The sequence below is a fragment of the Pseudophryne corroboree genome, chromosome 6 (assembly GCF_028390025.1).
Source record: "Pseudophryne corroboree isolate aPseCor3 chromosome 6, aPseCor3.hap2, whole genome shotgun sequence".
NCBI lineage: Eukaryota > Metazoa > Chordata > Amphibia > Anura > Myobatrachidae > Pseudophryne > Pseudophryne corroboree.
Genome location: NC_086449.1, coordinates 266,627,554 through 266,645,266, shown reverse-complemented (window position 1 = coordinate 266,645,266; position 17,713 = coordinate 266,627,554). Strand labels below are relative to the sequence as shown.

General features: G+C 43.8%; 1 protein-coding gene across 2 annotated transcripts in view; it reads right to left on the bottom strand.

Moving 5' to 3' along the window:
• The window catches only part of USP8 (ubiquitin specific peptidase 8), a 205,715-nt gene that overhangs the window by 62,441 nt on the left and 125,561 nt on the right, over positions 1-17,713 (bottom strand). For both annotated transcript variants that reach the window (XM_063925992.1, XM_063925993.1), the window contains 6 exons: positions 16,675-17,097; positions 15,895-15,972; positions 15,656-15,730; positions 14,427-14,677; positions 8,743-8,955; positions 3,304-3,514 (listed from right to left, as the gene is read on the bottom strand). In XM_063925992.1, the coding sequence (XP_063782062.1) occupies positions 3,304-3,514; positions 8,743-8,955; positions 14,427-14,677; positions 15,656-15,730; positions 15,895-15,972; positions 16,675-17,097 (1,251 nt within the window). The remainder of the gene's footprint in view (positions 1-3,303; positions 3,515-8,742; positions 8,956-14,426; positions 14,678-15,655; positions 15,731-15,894; positions 15,973-16,674; positions 17,098-17,713) is intronic.

Below are 17,713 nucleotides of genomic sequence, written 5' to 3'. Positions count from 1 at the left end.
GTCTTAGATATCCACTTATCTAATGAGTCCCCAAAGAGGACCTCCCCTTCATAAGGGAGGGACTCTACATTTTTCTTAGATTCTGCGTCCGCTGCCCACTGGTGTAACCAGAGGCCTCTGCGTGACGACACCGCCATAGATGCAACCGTGCAGCCATTAAACCAATGTCCTTCATGGCTCCCACCATGAATCCTGCAAAATCCTTCATATGACCTATGGTTGTGATAAGTTCATCTTTGTCAATTGTGTCTATATTTTCTAATAGATTGTCTGCGTATTTTTCAATAGCATTTGAAACCCACGCTGCCGCAATAGTGGGTCTGATAATAGTACCGCTAGCTGTATAAATTGATTTAAGCGTAGTTTCAAGCTTACGGTCAGCCGGTTCTTTTAACGAAGCTGTGCCTGGTACGGGTAAGGTAACCTTTTTTGATAATCTGGACACGTCCACCAAGGGAGGATTTTCCCACTTCGCTCTATCATCCTCTGGAAAGGGATAGGTTATCAAGATTCTTTTAGGAATCTGAAACTTCTTATCCAGACATTTCCAGGCAGCTTCAAATATAGCATTCAATTAATCTGAAACAGGGAAAGTAATCACATGTTTCTTATTTTTATTAAAATAGGCCTTTTTCACCTCCGCCGGAGGGGTATCTGTGATTTCTAACACCTCTCTGATGTTTATAATCATGCCCTGAATGCTTTTTGAAAGGGAAGCATCCGCACCCCTGATGTCATCAACATCCCCAGTGTCTTCATCAGTGTCTGTGTCGACATTCATTATGCGTGCAAGGGAACACTTTGAACTTGCTGAGGGGGTTGATGTGAAGCAGGATATGAGCCCGTGTATAATGCATCTTCTACGGATCTCCTCCAGCCTTTAAATTCATTTTCAGATTGAGTAAATCTCTCATTCAACTGCTCAATCATCAATTTAATGCTACCCAAACCCTCAGGTTCAATTTCAGAGGGATTGGGCATCCTTTCATCAACCTGTTGTAGGAAAACATCACCAGTCGACAAACAGTCTGCATTGTCTGAATCATTCTCATTCGACATTGTACTGTGCTTACACACACACAAACACACACAGGGTATTTATAATAAACAATTCCCTCACTGAGACTTTCAGAGGAACACAGAAGGAAAAACCAGCCTCACCCAGCGTTTTTTTTTTTTAGAAGTGTACAAAATAAACCTTCTACGCCAATTTAGTAACCCAATAGGTTATTCTATCATATAAACAATAATACAGATTTATCACATAAGCAGCAAACAGCACTTCTCCCCCCCCCCCTCTATAACACCCTGGTACCACAGTGAGTTATGAGGGAGGAAAGCTTCCAGGCAGCCCTTCACAGCGGTGACTGTAGCTTAAAACGGCGCTGGTGTGAGCTGGATCTGAAAAGAGAAGAGACCCCGCCCCCAACATGGTGTGGCTCTCCCACGTTTTTAATTATTTTATACTGGCCTGAGGGAATTAATGTAAACGGAGGGTCTTTCACCTCCGTTTACTGTAGTGACCAGTTTGGGGATGTAATCCAGCTCAGCGCGCCCCTCCTGCGCTCTGCACCCGTGTGCAGTGTAAAAGAACTGGCGGAGCACAGCCTGTTGCTATGCTCCGTTCCCCACAGCCGCCATTGACACCAGCTTTCCGTTCTAACGGATCGCTGGTGTTTAGTACTCGCCACCTTGTCACCTTCTGGCAGCTGTAAGGGGCGGCGGCTGGTGCTGCGGGAGTGAGCGTTCGCCATCGGGGGCTATGAGATCATCACCCTCAGGAGCTAATGGTGTCCTGTCAGCAGGAGCAGGAGCCATTAACTCTTCAGGAAGTTGGTTCCTGCTCCTTCCCTCTGCGTCACGCGAAGCAGGGAGGCTGTTGCCAGCAGCCTCCCGGGTAGCTTTTTTCTTTAGAAATAGTCTTTCCAGAACTCTCTCTGAGGAGCTCCCTGGAAGTGCATCCGGCTCTCTCGGCACAATTTCTAACTGAGGTCTGGAGGAGGGGCATAGAAGGAGGAGCCAGCCCACACTATTAAAATTTTAAAGCGCCGAAGGCTCCACAGGACCCGTCTATACCCCATGGTATTTATATGGACCCCAACATCCTCTAGAACGTAAGAGGAAAACTGAATGTGTGACGTTTCATAGAAGAGTGCATTTAACTGTTCACACCACAATCTTACCGCACAGCTTTCACTACACTCTCACATTACTACTCTGTTGTGCAGTCAATGTTTAGACTCGCCAAATGGCTAAATGTTGTCTTAGCCCCTCCTACTTCACACAATACACAGATATGATACTAGGTTAAACATGTAGTGCTGCTGCTACAACTCTAATGCTGTAATTGACTGTATACTGTTCTAAGCCCATCTACTTAACATCTTCTTTGCTGATTCTATAAAGGTCTGAAGAATGATGGCAAGACCAGCCCTAGTCAAACGCCCCTAAATACAAAAACACATTGGGAAATCATAGCTTTCTATAGAATCATTTGTCATGGAGTATATTTTATAGATGTATCTAGATTCTAGAGCATATTATATTCTATCTATCTAGCTAACTACAGTATCTATCATTTATGAGAAGATTGCTACAGGATAGCCAAGCAGTTTCTGTTACCTAGTTTGTAATAGATGGGGTAATTACTTAAAACTGCTACCCCCTCCCTGTCTGGAAGTAAATCTGGATAGTAGTATTGCCAAAGTGAACCACTGCAGAGACGGCATGCAAGGGGTTTGGGGAGAGAGTAGATAATTGTTATTTGAGAACCCAAATGTGGAACACAAACATGGGCTGATCCTGGCAGCAATGTGTTTGGATGGAAAAAGCACAGTGAGGATATTTAGGAGTGTTACTAATTATGAGGGAGTTCAAGAGATGGTCTGGATGTGACTATATTATAAGCTTTTATTCACCCATTAGGTTCCCTGAGTTATCAATTCAATTAGACGTGGTAACTTACCATGGCTAATTGATCCCTGTGGCCAATTAGCCCAGAAAGCTGGCAGTATCAGGATTTTTTTTTTACTTGCCCAGTGGCAGGCAGGAAAACTATTATGTTGCTGAGATGTAGTTGATGAATGATAAAGTACAGCTGACTGCTACTTACATTACGTATGGTGGGTTCTGTAGGACATGCAGATTACTTTTGGTGACGGAGAAGTTGTAAATTAAGAAAATAAGTGATAGTTCCTCTTTACAGATTGACATATTGAAAACATGAACATGCATTTCAGCTACACAAAAACAGGAAAACAGATACAATATAAGACAGTGTTAATAATGGTAGAGGAGGATTACCTTATTGAGATCCTCATGGAGTCCATCCATTAAGAATAGCAGCAGCTCCTGGGAGTCTTGCTGGCTGTATCCAGCAAACTGATCATTGATTTTCCCGATTGTTACCTTAAAGTCTTTAGGGCTTATGTATTTGTACTGACCAGTCCATAGAGCCTTCATTATAATACCAAATTCCTCAGCTACTTCTCCTTTATGACCAAGAATATTGAATCTATATGGAAAAGGAGCTTTCATTTAATGGTTATGAATATCAGGAAAAAATACAAGTATATGTTATGGAAATAACGCACAATAAAAATGAAATACCTAAATCGTATCTGATTTGATAATTGTATTTATTTTGAAATAGTAATTTAAATAAGGAGTGTGAAAACCTTAGTTGGTTGGAGTGACTACAATGATAAGCATGTTACAGCTTGTATCACACTGAAAGGAACACATCAGTGGGTAGATTTAATAAAGCTTCTAAAACAGACAAGTGGTGGTGTTGTTGCCCTTAGCAACCAATCAGATTCTGTTTATCATTTTCTTGAATGCAAAACAGAAACGATAGCTAAAATATGATTGGTTATCATGGGTAATGCCACCACTGGTCTGTTTTAGAAGCTTTAGTAAATCTACCCCCAGGAGAGCAACATATTTAGCAGTCATTCAATAGTAATGTATAGAGAGGGGAGGTATGGACATCTGCCTTTGCCTGCTTTAATCAGTAGGGAGGGCAGTCAACCAGGAGAGCAAAAAAATACATTTCAGTCTGGTAACAAGTGAGGATCAATCTTGAATTATGTAAACTATGTAAGCACAGGTAAAGTTTGCATTTTGCATAGTTATCATTAAAGCATACTCATCAACACAAATGAGAATGAAGTTGTTTGGTACAGCTTACACATTAAAAGTATATGACGAAATCTATTATTTAATATTAACATCAGGACTATTCAACTTGCAGTACATCAAAGCTTTCTGTTACCCTACTGTTGCTGAAGCCTTCACACACACACTCTGCTGTATAACACATCTATTAAAGTATTCAATCCATAATATATTACCTTTGTACTTCGAAATGCTAATATTAAATAAACAGTGCATGGATATCAGAAAACTAAAGAAATTGTTAACACACACAGTGCATACGGAAAGTATTCACAGCGCTTCACTTTTTCCACATTTTGCTATGTTACAGCCTTATTCCAAAATGGAACAAATTTATTTTTTCCCCTCATAATTCTACACACAATACCCCATAATGACAACGTGAAGAAAGTGTTTTTGAGATTTTTGCAAATGTATTAAAAATAAAAAACTAAGAAATCACACGTACATAATTATTCACAGCCTTTGCCATGAAGCTCAAAATTGTAGGGGCATTGAAAACTATTCACCTGTTTGAAACATGCAAGCATCTAGAAAACAGAGTAGTTTCTGAACTTAGACATCAAGGACCCTGGAGAACCCAGCGAGTGGTGTATACCTGGTACACATACGTTATTTTTTCAAATACATTTTCTAAAATCCAGCCATTACCAAATTTAATATTAAACTACCCTATAAAAAAACAAATTTTAGCACTAGTCTCCATAAAACAAATCTGCAAGTAGAAAAACAGACTAGCAGGTAAAGATATTTCCACACATTTCACAAATGTATTTTTACAAGAGCACAAATTATCCTGAAGAGATGGGGTATATGCAATTAGCGGCGAATCGCGGCAATTTTTCGGCCGTTTTTCAATTTGACAGTCTAATTTCGGCAAGTGGGTGCCGAAATTGACCATATGCAATAAAAAACGGATTCGACAGTCCCGCTGACGAAAAACGGCCGATTTGACGGATTTTGTTCCGTTTTTTTAAAAACGGGAAAAAACACGGAAAAAAATGGCGTGGGGTCCCCCCTCCAAAGCATAACCAGCCTCGGGCTCTTCAAGCTGGTCCTGGTTCTAAAAATCCGGGGGAAAAATGGACAGGGGATCCCCCGTATTTTTAAAACCAGCGCCGGGCTCTGCGCCTGGTGCAAAAAATACGGGGGACAAAAAGAGTAGGGGTCCCCCGTATTTTTTACACCAGCATCGGGCTCCACTAGCTGGACAGATAATGCCACAGCCGGGGGTCACTTTTATACAGCGCCCTGCGGCCGTGGCATTAAATATCCAACTAGTCACCCCTGGCCGGGGTACCCTGGGGGAGTGGGGACCCCTTCAATCAAGGGGTCCCCCCCCCCCCCCTAGCCACCCAAGGGCCAGGGGTGAAGCCCGAGGCTGTCCCCCCCATCCAAGGGCTGCGGATGGGAGGCTGATAGCCTTGAGAAAATGTAAAGAATCTTTTTTTTCCAGTAGTACTACAAGTCCCAGCAAGCCTCCCCCGCAAGCTGGTACTTGGAGAACCACAAGTACCAGCATGCGGGAGAAAAACGGGCCCGCAGGTACCTGTAGTACTACTGGGAAAAAAATACCCAAATAAAAACAGGAGAGACACACCTTGAGAGTAAAACTTTATTGCACACCTGCCGACACACACATACTTACCTATGTTGACCCGCCGACTGCCACGTCTCCTGATCCGACGATCCGGGGTACCTGTGAATCAAATTATACTCGCCTCAATCCAGTGTCCAGATATAAATCCTCGTACTTGGCAAAACAAATAAACGCACACCCGGACCAGCGGACTGAAAGGGGTCCCATGTTTTCACATGGGACCCCTTTCCCCGAATGCCGGGACACCACGTGACTCCTGTCACAGAGGTCCCTTCAGCCAATCAGGAAGCGCTACTTCGTTGCACTCACCTGATTGGCTGTATGCGCGTGTGACCTCAGACAGCGCATCGCAAAGCCTCTCCATTACTTTCAATGGTGGTAACTTTGCCGTCAGCGGTGGGGTGACCTCACCGCTGACGCAAAGTTCCCACCATTGAGTATAATGGAGAGGCTTTGCGAAGCGCTGTCTGACAGCTCAGACGTGCAGCCAATCAGCAGAGTGCCAGGACGTTGCGCTCGCTGATTGGCTGAAGGGACCTCTGTGACAGGAGTCACGTGGTGTCCCGGCATTCGGGGAAAGGGGTCCCATGTGAAAACATGGGACCCCTTTCAGTCCGCTGGTCCGGGTGTGCGTTTATTTGTTTTGCCAAGTACGAGGATTTATATCTGGACACTGGATTGAGGTGAGTATAATTTGATTCACAGGTACCCCGGATCGTCGGATCAGGAGACGTGGCAGTCGGCGGGTCAACATAGGTAAGTATGTGTGTGTCAGCAGGTGTGCAATAAAGTTTTACTCTCAAGGTGTGTGTCTCCTGTTTTTATTTGGGTATTTTTTCCCCAGTAGTACTACAGGTACCAGCGGGCCCGTTTTTCTCCCACATGCTGGTACTTGTGGTTCTCTAAGTACCAGCTTGCGGGGGAGGCTTGCTGGGACTTGTAGTACTACAGGAAAAAACAATATTCTTGTCATTTTCTCAAGGTTATCAGCCCCCCATCCGCAGCCCTTGGATGGGGGGGGGACAGCCTCGGGCTTCACCCCTGGCCCTTGGGTGGCTGGGGGGGGGACCCCTTGATTGAAGGGGTCCCCACTCCCCCAGGGTACCCCGGCCAGGGGTGACTAGTTGGATATTTAATGCCACGGCCGCAGGGCGCTGTATAAAAGTGACCCCCGGCTGTGGCATTATCTGTCCAGCTAGTGGAGCCCGATGCTGGTGTAAAAAATACGGGGGACCCCTACTCTTTTTGTCCCCCGTATTTTTTGCACCAGCACCCGGCGCAGAGCCCGGTGCTGGTTTTAAAAATACGGGGGATCCCCTGTCCATTTCCCCCCCGAATTTTTAGAACCAGGACCGTCTCGAAGAGCCCGAGGCTGGTTATGCTTTGGAGGGGGGACCCCACGCCATTTTTTTACGGGATTTTACCATTCCTTCTAAAAAACAACAACAATATTTTAAAAAATATATAAATAATACTTGTGCCTCCCAAAAACACAAACCAAGTACCTAATCCCTTCTAATATAAATAGATATGCTATTACCAATAAAAAAAAAACACCAAAAAAAACATGTTTTAAATTTTTTTTATTAGATTCACCCACCAAAGTGTGGCGGATTGAAAATGACGAATTTACTGTCTAAAAGCACTGTTGTCGAATTTCCAAACTTCAATTGAATATACTTTTGTCGAATTGCCGCATTTGTACCATTGCAGAAAAGTCGAATTTGACAAATGTCGAATTTCAAAAAGTCGAATTTGGAAAGTCGGTTTTTTTTACGGAAAGTACTGAATTGCATTGTCGATTTTTTTTTTTAGGCGAAAAAGTCCAGTTTTTCGACAATTTCGGGAATTCGACCGCAATTGCATATACCCCTATGGGGTATATTCAATAAGAGTTGGGTCCATTCCGACATGCAGTTGTCGGAATGGACCCGACAACCCCTATTCAAAAGAGCGGCCAAATCCGACTGTCAGATTTGGCCGCTCCCGTTGTCATGGCCTGCTGTTGCTGTCAGCAGCGCCTGGGGCAGGGAGCTGTCTGTGGCACCGGGAGGATGTAATGACAGGGAGGAGGTGCGAGCAGATAACAGCCCACTGGGAGGAGGTGCTCTCAGATGGCAGTCCGCCGGGAGGAGGTGCTCTCAGATGGCAGTGCGCCGGGAGGAGGCGTTCGCGATTTGCAGCCCGCCAGGAGGAGATGGGGTTATCTGTGCCGGGAGGAGGTGATGGCCGCAGATGGGGAGGAGAGGAGGAGACGGGGGGGGGAGCAGCGGCTGCAGCAGCGGAGGCTCACGGCAGCATCCACCCGGCTCCAGCAAGCGGGACATCGCTTGCTGGAGCCGGGTGGACGCTGCCGCTGGGTTCCTGCTCTCCCCGCTGCTCCCCCGTCTCCTGCTCTCTACTCACTTATCTCAATACGACTTTTTTATAGTCAGATTGAGATTGTCGGAAACGAGGCTAAAACCTGTCGGGTTTGGCCCCGCTTCCGACAATGCACGCTGATCGGCGGCTGAAGCCGCCGATCAGCGTGCATTCCGACAAGTCGGGTTTCCCGACTTGTCGGAATAAATGGGGCCGTAATGAATAGGTCGGTACCCCTTCCGACCTAAAACTGTCGGAAGCTGCCGTCTTTCCGACAAGACGGCAGCTTCCGACAGTTATTGAATATACCCCTATGAGTGGGGGAAAAGTCCTAAAGCAGGTGAAAACAGCTTCTCACAATTAACAAGCCCATACAAATGCTACAGTAATAATTTTGAAAGCAAACACGATACGTGTGCTGTCTGCTGTATATTTACTACCTGTTTTTTTTTTTTTATAAATTGCTGTGATAAGCATCACTAGAAATTCTGTTCTGTCACTGTAAAGTGATAAATAAACCAAGTTGTACTACTGGATACGAAACAATTCAGAAGTAGACGCACAGCAACTATAAAATTATGTGTTTTACAAATGATTCAAATTACCTGTTAATATCGGTTTGGTAACAGTTCTTGTGGAAGTACTCAGCCAAGCGTGGAGTATTGCAAAGACACTGTAAGATAGAATTCATGTAACAAGTATTGCCAAGATTCCGCAGGCCAGTGAGAGCTGGACCTACCCCTCCAAATACAGGATTCAGGCTGCGTATCTTAGATGCTGATAACTTTGTAATTTCAGTTTTAGTATGAGTTGTTGGTCTGCAACACAAAGACATTTCAAATTAACATTACAATTCTCAAATAGCAATGAGTTGACTTATAATGACATCAAGTCATTTAACACTCCACTGAACATTATTCATTGGCACTAATATTTATCACATACAACTGTGGCACTTTGCTAAACCTTCCTGTACAGGTCAATGCACATAAAAATAAAATAATTTGTAACAAAATTAAGGTTAAAATATTATATGTCCATCCTCATACATCTGAAACAAGTTTCATTATTTGACCACCACAAAGCCAAAATAACACTTTCAAAGTGATTTCTCTAATCCACTACACAAGAGCAATTGGCTCTACATCATGGATTGCATTAACACTCATACTGGTGCCCCTTTTTGGAGTTACAGAAGCATATGGAGCAGATGGATTCAGATGTGGTTGGAGGAGCAATCGCTGCATCTTACATGGAACCAACAGTGATCGTACTAATTGCAATCCCGAAAGGGGGGAGGTTGCCCTCTCTCCCCTACCCCTCCATTCCCGCAGCCTAACTCTAACATTCCAAATATATAAAGAGCAGAGATCTGACTCTTAAGGGAAAACAGACTAAGTTCATGATCCAAACTCACCTGCAAGAAGGAAAGGAGGTGCACAAGTCTGAATTGGCAAAAGGGAAATTCCCAACACTCACAACAAACACATATATGTCTTCCAAGTCCGATGGTAGATTTTTACATTTCCAAGCATTGTCTGGATGATGTCACTAGTGAGACCTCTAAGCTTCAAGTTTCACATTGTTGAAGCCAACCAATTCCATTTTGGGTGAAAAAACATGCCCTGGTCTCTTATCTGAGAAAGACACAAAGAAGGTTCTAGCAACATGGCTTGAAGATCTGAGTACCACATATCCCTAGGTGAAAAGACCACTGGCCATCATTGTGTTTAATAAGGTCGCTAGAGGGTCACTGGTCCATATGCTGTTGTTTCCTGTTCAACTGGAAGGCCTGGGGATCAATATATCTGGGATGAAAGTCTCAAGATGAAGCACTTACTCCCTTGGGTGAACAGTATACCAACTCAGGAAGTTGGCCTTCCCTCTGGTCCACCTCTGGACAAAGACTACAACTCCAGCACATTGATGGGAAGAGTAGATTTTTCCCAGGACCATAAGCCTGCAACTGGATTCCCAAGATCACTTCACCCCAAGCTTGGCTGAAGTCTGTTGTTACAATTGTCCATTCCCATACTGATGTAGGTCATCCATTGGTTAAGTTGGGCAAGTGAAGCAATCGCAGAAGCAACAGGCAGATCTGAGCAGACAACTAGAAAAACTGCCTGTTCAGCCGAGGATCAGCCCATAATGAAAAATCTGACCCTGAAGAGGCAGTGAGTGTAATCGAGAAAACAACAGAGCTTCAAGGAAAGCCACCATATTCCACAGCAATTGCATACACTGGAGAATGAACACATCTTCTCAGCAATAGAGATCACACCTGAAATTGCAGGACAAAATTTTGGACTCCAGAAGAAAAACTTTCAGGAAACTGGTGTCGAATAAAGATGCTCATAAAAATTATCTTGAGTAAGAATTAGACTGGATTTAGGGAAAGAGACTCTAAAGCTGACGTGTTAAATAGGTCATTCAAACAGGGAATAACCATGATAAATTATGTTCTCAACAAGGTGATCATGGGAGACATGATCTTGGTGAAAACTCATGGATAAAATGAATGCAAGGCTTGGAAATGGAGATTTTGCACTGCAAATCGTAGATGCATGTCATGTGCCTCCCAGATAGGGACATGCAGGTAGGCATCTTTGGTGTTTAGAGCTGCAAGAAACTCCCCATTTTCTATGGCTTTTAACAGACCATTGCATCTTGAACATTTAAAAGATCAGATGTATATTCAACAATTTTAAAGTTAAAAGTAGAGAATTGCCCAAAAGGAATAGTGTAGCTACTGCACTAGGAAGGAATTGAGTAAAACCCCAAACCTCGCTGCGATACTGGAATGTATGCCGTGTATGCCTCAGAACTAGTCATTCAAAGCCATTTAGATTGTGTTGGCTTGTTAGCAGGCTAGCCGTTTTTGTAAAATCCATATAGAATAAAACAGCATCCGAGCTTCGTAGAGATTTGGTTCGATCCACAAATTCAAAGTGCACGCTTCACCTGCCGTGATGGTGGGGGACTGAAAAGCTGGCAAAACAATCTCTTGATTGATATGAAACCTGGAGACAACTTTAGGGAGGGTAGCCAGACCTAGTTCTGAGGATAGCACTATCCTGGTGAAAAACCAGAAAGAGGGAGCGACATGATAACGCTTCTAGGTCAGATACCCTGCGTGCTGATGCAATGGCAAGAAGGAAGAGATTCTTCCTCGTGAGCCATTTCAGGTACACAGATTCCAAGGGTTAAAACAGTGAAGTCTGTAAGACCTGAAGCACATAAGATAAGTCCCAAGGGGCCAGCGGAGGGACAAAGGTAGGTTGTATTCGGAGAACTTCCTGAAGGAAGGTCTGGACATCAGGTAAAAGAGCAATCTTACGTTGAAATCATACTGAAAGGGCCGAAACTTGCACTTTAAAAGTCGCCAAGCGAAGACCCATATCCAATCCTACTTGTAAAAAGTCTAGGGCTCTAGCCACCGCAAAAGTTTTAGGATTGTAACCTCTAGGTGCACACCACCTAAGTACAGATATTCTGTAGTTAATCCTTGCAGAGGCAGATTTACGTGCCATGACTTTTGTCTGAACTACCTGGCGTGAGAAACCCCTCGATCTCAAGAGGGATGTCTCAAGAGCTGCGCCGTCAAAGACAGACGAACCAGGTTTGGGTGTAGACATGGTCCACGAATTAACAGATCTGGCCGTACAGGCAGTCTAAGAGGATTGTCTACTGAGAGACCCTGAAAGTCTGCAAACCAAGGAAGTCTCAGCCACAAAAGCTGTGCTGAGATCTCTGGTTCTGGACCCGTACCTCGTTACCTTGCAATTGTGGCGTGATGCCATGAGATCCACATCCGGGAGGCCTCACTTGTCTACCAAAATGTTTACTATTTCTGTATGTAGAGACCGGAGTGTACGTCCTGACAGATTAGGAAGTCCGCTTCCCAACTGAGAATTCCTGGAATGAATACCACCTAGATAGTCGTGAGGTGACGCTCTGCCCAAGTGAGAATGCGGAATACTTCCTTCATGGCGGCCTGACTGAGAGTACCTTCTTGATGATTTATGTAGGCTACCTTGGTCGCATTGTTGGACTGTATCTGAACACGGCCCGAATCTCCAGATTCTGGACAATTTCCAGAATGTTGATGGGCAGGCTGCTGTCCTGTACTGTCCATCATCCCTGAAAATACTGATGACAAGTTACTACTCCCCATCCGTGAAGACTGGCGTCCTTGGTGAGGAGCACCCATTCCTAGCCAGTGTTTTTTAAGGGAGGATATAGATGGAATGGGTAATTGTATAGCCTTTCACTAGACGAGCTGTATGAACATCTACCGAGGGGGGAACTTTCCACTTAGTACATTCTCCCTCTGGGAGAGGGTAGGGAGTAGCCTGCTTTCTTGGTAACTGAAACGTCCTGTTAGGTGTACTTCAAGCCTCACGCATGAGTTCCGTGAGCAGGTCTGACTGAGGAAATTCCGCCTTGACGACAATTTGAATTTAAAGACTGGTCCTTTAGGCCTAGGAGCCGGCTCCTAAGGATAAGTGCTGTATAACCTGGCATATGGGAGAGGTATACAGGGAGACTAGACCCAGCTCCAGAGACTTGCTATGGAGGGCTTGTGCAACAATGGGTGCCGAGTGACTCAGTGAGGGAGGACGGTAGAAGCAGCAGCTCAAAAAAGGTGGGAAAATCCTCAGAGAAATCACACCCTGGGCTGGGGGAGGGGCTAATGGTGAGAGCCACCTTCCTTATGCTGACATCACCCCCAGGGCTTACCCGGTCTTTACAAGTGTCTCCAGATACATATTATAGCCCTGGTGGTCTAGCGGAGGAACACAAGCAACCTGGTCCCTGCCATCAGTACCTCCGGTGGTCTCCCTCACTGGAGGCTAATGGCAGCTGTGCACTGTAGTACACGCAAGCGGGGAATCGCCTTACCCGATGCCCTTTATGTCCGGCTGCAGCCTGGGTCCAGAAGGAGCTGTTTGCTAGGAAGATCCACCTGGTGCCACCCAGATCACTGTCCCAGCTATCAGTGTTGCGGTGCCAGCAGGGGTTGCCGAAGCAGTAGTGCAGGTTCCCTATGGGACGTCCCAGCTAATTGCTCAGACTACCAAATAACTAAAAAGCAGAGAAAATTATAAAAGAAAGTTTGGAGCAGCTTAACAGCAGCAGCTCCCCTGTCTAAAAGGTGCATCCGGCTCCTGCCAGCACCAAACAAAAAATGGATAGACTGGGGTGGGGTATAGGGTAGAAAGGCCCTGAAACTGTTTGGTGCCTGGTTCTCTACAAAAAACTTATACCCGTGGTAAATCCTGTGGAGCCTATGGACCCTGAAGAGGAGGATTTTGGGGCACTTACCGCTGAATCCTTTTCTCTGAAGCAGGCTGGGGAACACTGGACCATGAAATTGCAGGTTGGGGCTGGAGTTGGCACCTAAATTGAACTGTAGCTTTAAAAAGTAAGCTCGTCCAGAAAGGAGTAGCAGTAACCAAGTGAAACTGCTATAACAATTATTACATTTTATTTCTAATGCGCCACAAGTGTTTTGCAGCGCTGTGCTGTGAAACACTTGTGCAAACCAATAGAGAAAAGAGAGTCGGGAACCAACCTCGCACGACTAAGCAAGAGGAACGGAACGCAAAATTCTTTTTTCTCTTTAAGCAAGGCTGCGTAACACTGGACCATGGGACGTTCAACAACCATTCCACATGGGAGGTAACGCTGTCTGACTGAAGACCTGTACATCCAAAGTGGGTGCCACCGGAGGCAAAAACCTCACATGCTAAAAACAGAGGAATCAGAGAGCTAAACGACAGACTTGATTCACCGAAGCCTTGTGTTCTGCTGCCGAGAGGTTGTCAGAAAACCGTAGGCTCGTTTGATGACTGAGAGGAGCCAACGTGTCAAAGGCCTGTCTTGTAGCTGGCCAACCACGTTTATGTGCGTTGTAAATAACGATCAGAGAATCTGTGCCATGAACAGAAGTAGTCTTGTCCAAGTAAATTCACAGAGCTCGGACTATGACTAGCAGACCTAAATCATTCGGTTACAGAAAGTCGCCGATTGAGAAAAAACTGGAAAAGGACTATTTGTGTTTAAGCTACGTGGGGTTGCAAGGGGAGATGAGCTCACTGTTTAAAGCTACAGTTTAATTTAGGTTCCAGTTCCAGCCCCAACCTGCAACCCCATGGTCCAGTGTTCACCAGCTTTGCTGAAAGAGAAAAAACATTTCATCAAGTTCTGAGTCTTGCGGAAATCGTATGGAAAATTTATAAAATCATCCAACCATGCAATATAATTTCATTCATGAAAGATCACTTACTTATTTTCACGGTTAATTATAGGTGTTGGCTTCTTCTTTTCTTCTTCCTTAATAGCTTGAGTTAAATCGGGAGAAGAGTATGATCGCTTCAACTTTGTTTGCTCCTTGTCAATATCTGTATGCGACTGAGGCTTCACTTTCTGAACTGGAGTGGAGGAAGGAGCAGATGGAGCCACTTCAGGTGGATACATATGAACTGTATGAGTTGGTGAATGATAATAGCGATAGGTACCGGTTATGGGTTCAAGGAACTGCAAGGAGAAAAAAAAATGGCAATAAGTTTGTGCTGCACCTGTAGTTATTGGAAGAGAAATGTTACCGTTTTATTATATGGTGTATTACTTCAGCAATCTGTGTCCTCAGGCTGAATGCAACAGATGTGCAGAGGCTTAACAATTTTATGTATAGTAATTAAAGTGTGTATTCCTAATAAATATACAGTATAACACTAATCTTACATGCAACAACAATAACTTGTATGCTATAAAGGAAAAGGAGATTTGCATATAATTATGGAAAACATTCCTAAATGTAGGCATTACCACCCCCGCACATGCAACATTATGAAAAGGGGTCAGGCCCGGGAAGCTCTCAAACCAAATACAGGTGCCACTGAGTAGCGACTGTGCAGCCCCCTTGGGCTATGGTACCAGTCACACACCCCTAATTACGACCCCACAGCAGAGTTCCAGACGACAGACAAAACTTTCTATTAACGTTGCAGCCTCTGGACGTTAGAGTGTCTAACTTAATTGGGTTAAACAGAGCTGTTTTCAGGAGACACAAGTATGATATATCTATTGTTGTTCTCTAGTTGGTATTTACTGTATTTCACACAGCCTCAAAGCTTAACTCCTATTGCTATGCGAAAATGCAATACTAAATATTTGTGCTTTGTTGAAATGAAGCAAAGGACAAAGGTGCATGGGTTCTCTACCTATAACTTCCAGCTATAAAGCAAATAAAAACAAAATTGTTAAGTGTTTTAGATTAATAAATAATTTGTGTTTTCCAACGTTAAAGCAAAAAGATTAGGTCCATCATATCGATATACTAAAACTACAATAAAGTCTGCTTCTGACCCGGGAAGCTTTTACTTGGACAGTTTACAGCACACTTTTAATGAATAAGTAGCTTTGTTGCTATAAATTACAGCAGGAGTTCCCCAAGTCAGTTTCCATGGAAAAGGAAAAAGATGACCTAGCGTGCATTATTTTTTTTTTTTTTACCTTGACCCAACCAGCAGGCAGTCCTGGAACAGTTATACCCATTTCCTCACTTCGAGCTCGCATCAATGGCTCCCTCTAAAACAACATATGAAAATGATAAGTAAAAACAATGGCATAGGTGCGGCACTGTTATTCATTTAAAATCCACTAAATTCCATAAATATGCATGTAGCATAACCCAAAATATCAGATCTTTATTAATAGCAGCAAATATTTTCAGATGTAGCCAGAATACCTACTCTGGGACGATCATCTTCAGCAACATCTTTAGAAACCACCTCAGCTTTAGCCTCTTGAAGATCTTTACTTGTTTCAGGCTGTTAAATAAAATTGTTTTATATTACACTTTAACAGCATGTGCATATTCATGATTTGTATTTATACAATGTGTAGATGCAAACATACGTGAATATATACGAGATAACTTTGTAAGTGGATATTTTTCTTCAATACTACTAAAATAGAGAGTTATAGTTTACTTTCAAAGATTTTAAATAAGTCATTACTTTCACTGTTCCACAGCTATAGAGGAGATATCTTCCTTAGCAATTGCCATCATCTTGTAGGCCAGTGGTTCTCAAGCGCGGTCCTCAAGTACCCCTAACAGTTCATGTTTTCCAGGTCTCCTCACGGGATTGCAAGTGAAATCATTTGCTCCACCTGTGGGTCTTTTAAAATGTGTCAGTGAGTAATGAATACACCTGTTCACCTGCTAGGTGACCTGGAAAACATGAACTGTTGGGGGTACTTGAGGACCGAGGTTGAGAACCACTGTTGTAGGCAACCTGTAGCACTCCAGCTGCTGTAGAACTACAGCTCCCAGTATGCCCTGTCACAGTTTTGCCATTAAGGCATGCTAAAACCATGGCAATGCATGCTAGATGTGTATTTCCACAGCTAGAGTACCACAGGTTGCTTATATACAGCATATAAACAGGTTGCAAGTATACAGCAGAGGCTTAGGAAGGTGGTCTTGGATATGGTAAAAAAAAAAAAAAAAAAAATACGGTAGGCCTCACCTTCTTTGGATTGCTTGATATGGTTACATCTTTCTTTCGTTCATCATTCAAAGTTTGTTCAGCACTTGGTTTTTTAATTTCCTTTGTTTCTTTATCAATCACAATTTGCGTTGTTTTTTCCAGTTCTTTAATTTTAGGAGGGTCCTCCTGTACAGTTTCTCTCACATTGTTCTTAGTCACTTCTTTTTCTTCTTGTGTACAGACATCTCGGAATTCTTCCACACTACTGTCTGAGTTGTCTTTCTTTTCTGGATTCTTTTTATCTAGCGAGGAAAGGTTGTCTCCTTTGGAGTGTAATAATGGCTTTGTGGACCGGTCTGGAATAATCTTACCATTCTGCACTGGTTTGTTTTCTTTCACTTCATTCTTAAACTTCTTTGGGCCATCATTTATAACTACTGTGGGCTTCTTTGAGCGGTCGATCTAGGAATGAAAAATATAATTAGAACCAAGGAACAATCTGTACAAAATGTCAATAATGGCATGCACTCAAAGCTAGGCACCTTATGAGAAGTTTTTTTTTTTTGTATTACCTGTGAAAAAACACACACAAGCAGGAAAAGAGGCGGCACTCTGATAAGCCACTGGCATCTGTGTGTGTTTATTCAGCGCTGAATGCAGACTTACCTGCATATTGTACATGCGCTTCATCTCACATCTGTATTTGCATGGCACCAGGCCAAGTAACTTGTATCAGGTGTGGAGTGCCGGATCTGGCTTTTGGGGTGTGGGTGTGTTTGTATTGCCTTGACTTTGCTATTCACTTCACATCTAAAATGAACTCCATATGTCAGGACAGCACATCCCACAATACCCATAGCACTCCACCCCCCCCCTTAGCCTAGCAACTCCCCATCCATCTTACCAACTCTAACTTCTGTCTTCCTTGTGTCTGGAGATTAAGTCAAGGCCCTCATCTGGTCCTCGCCCTCTTCCACCTCCCCCTTGACACCATCCCCTCATACCTGCTATGCTACCTCTTTCCTGTTGTCTGTTACCATCTTGACCATCTGTTCATTCTCTTCCTCTCATCAGCCAC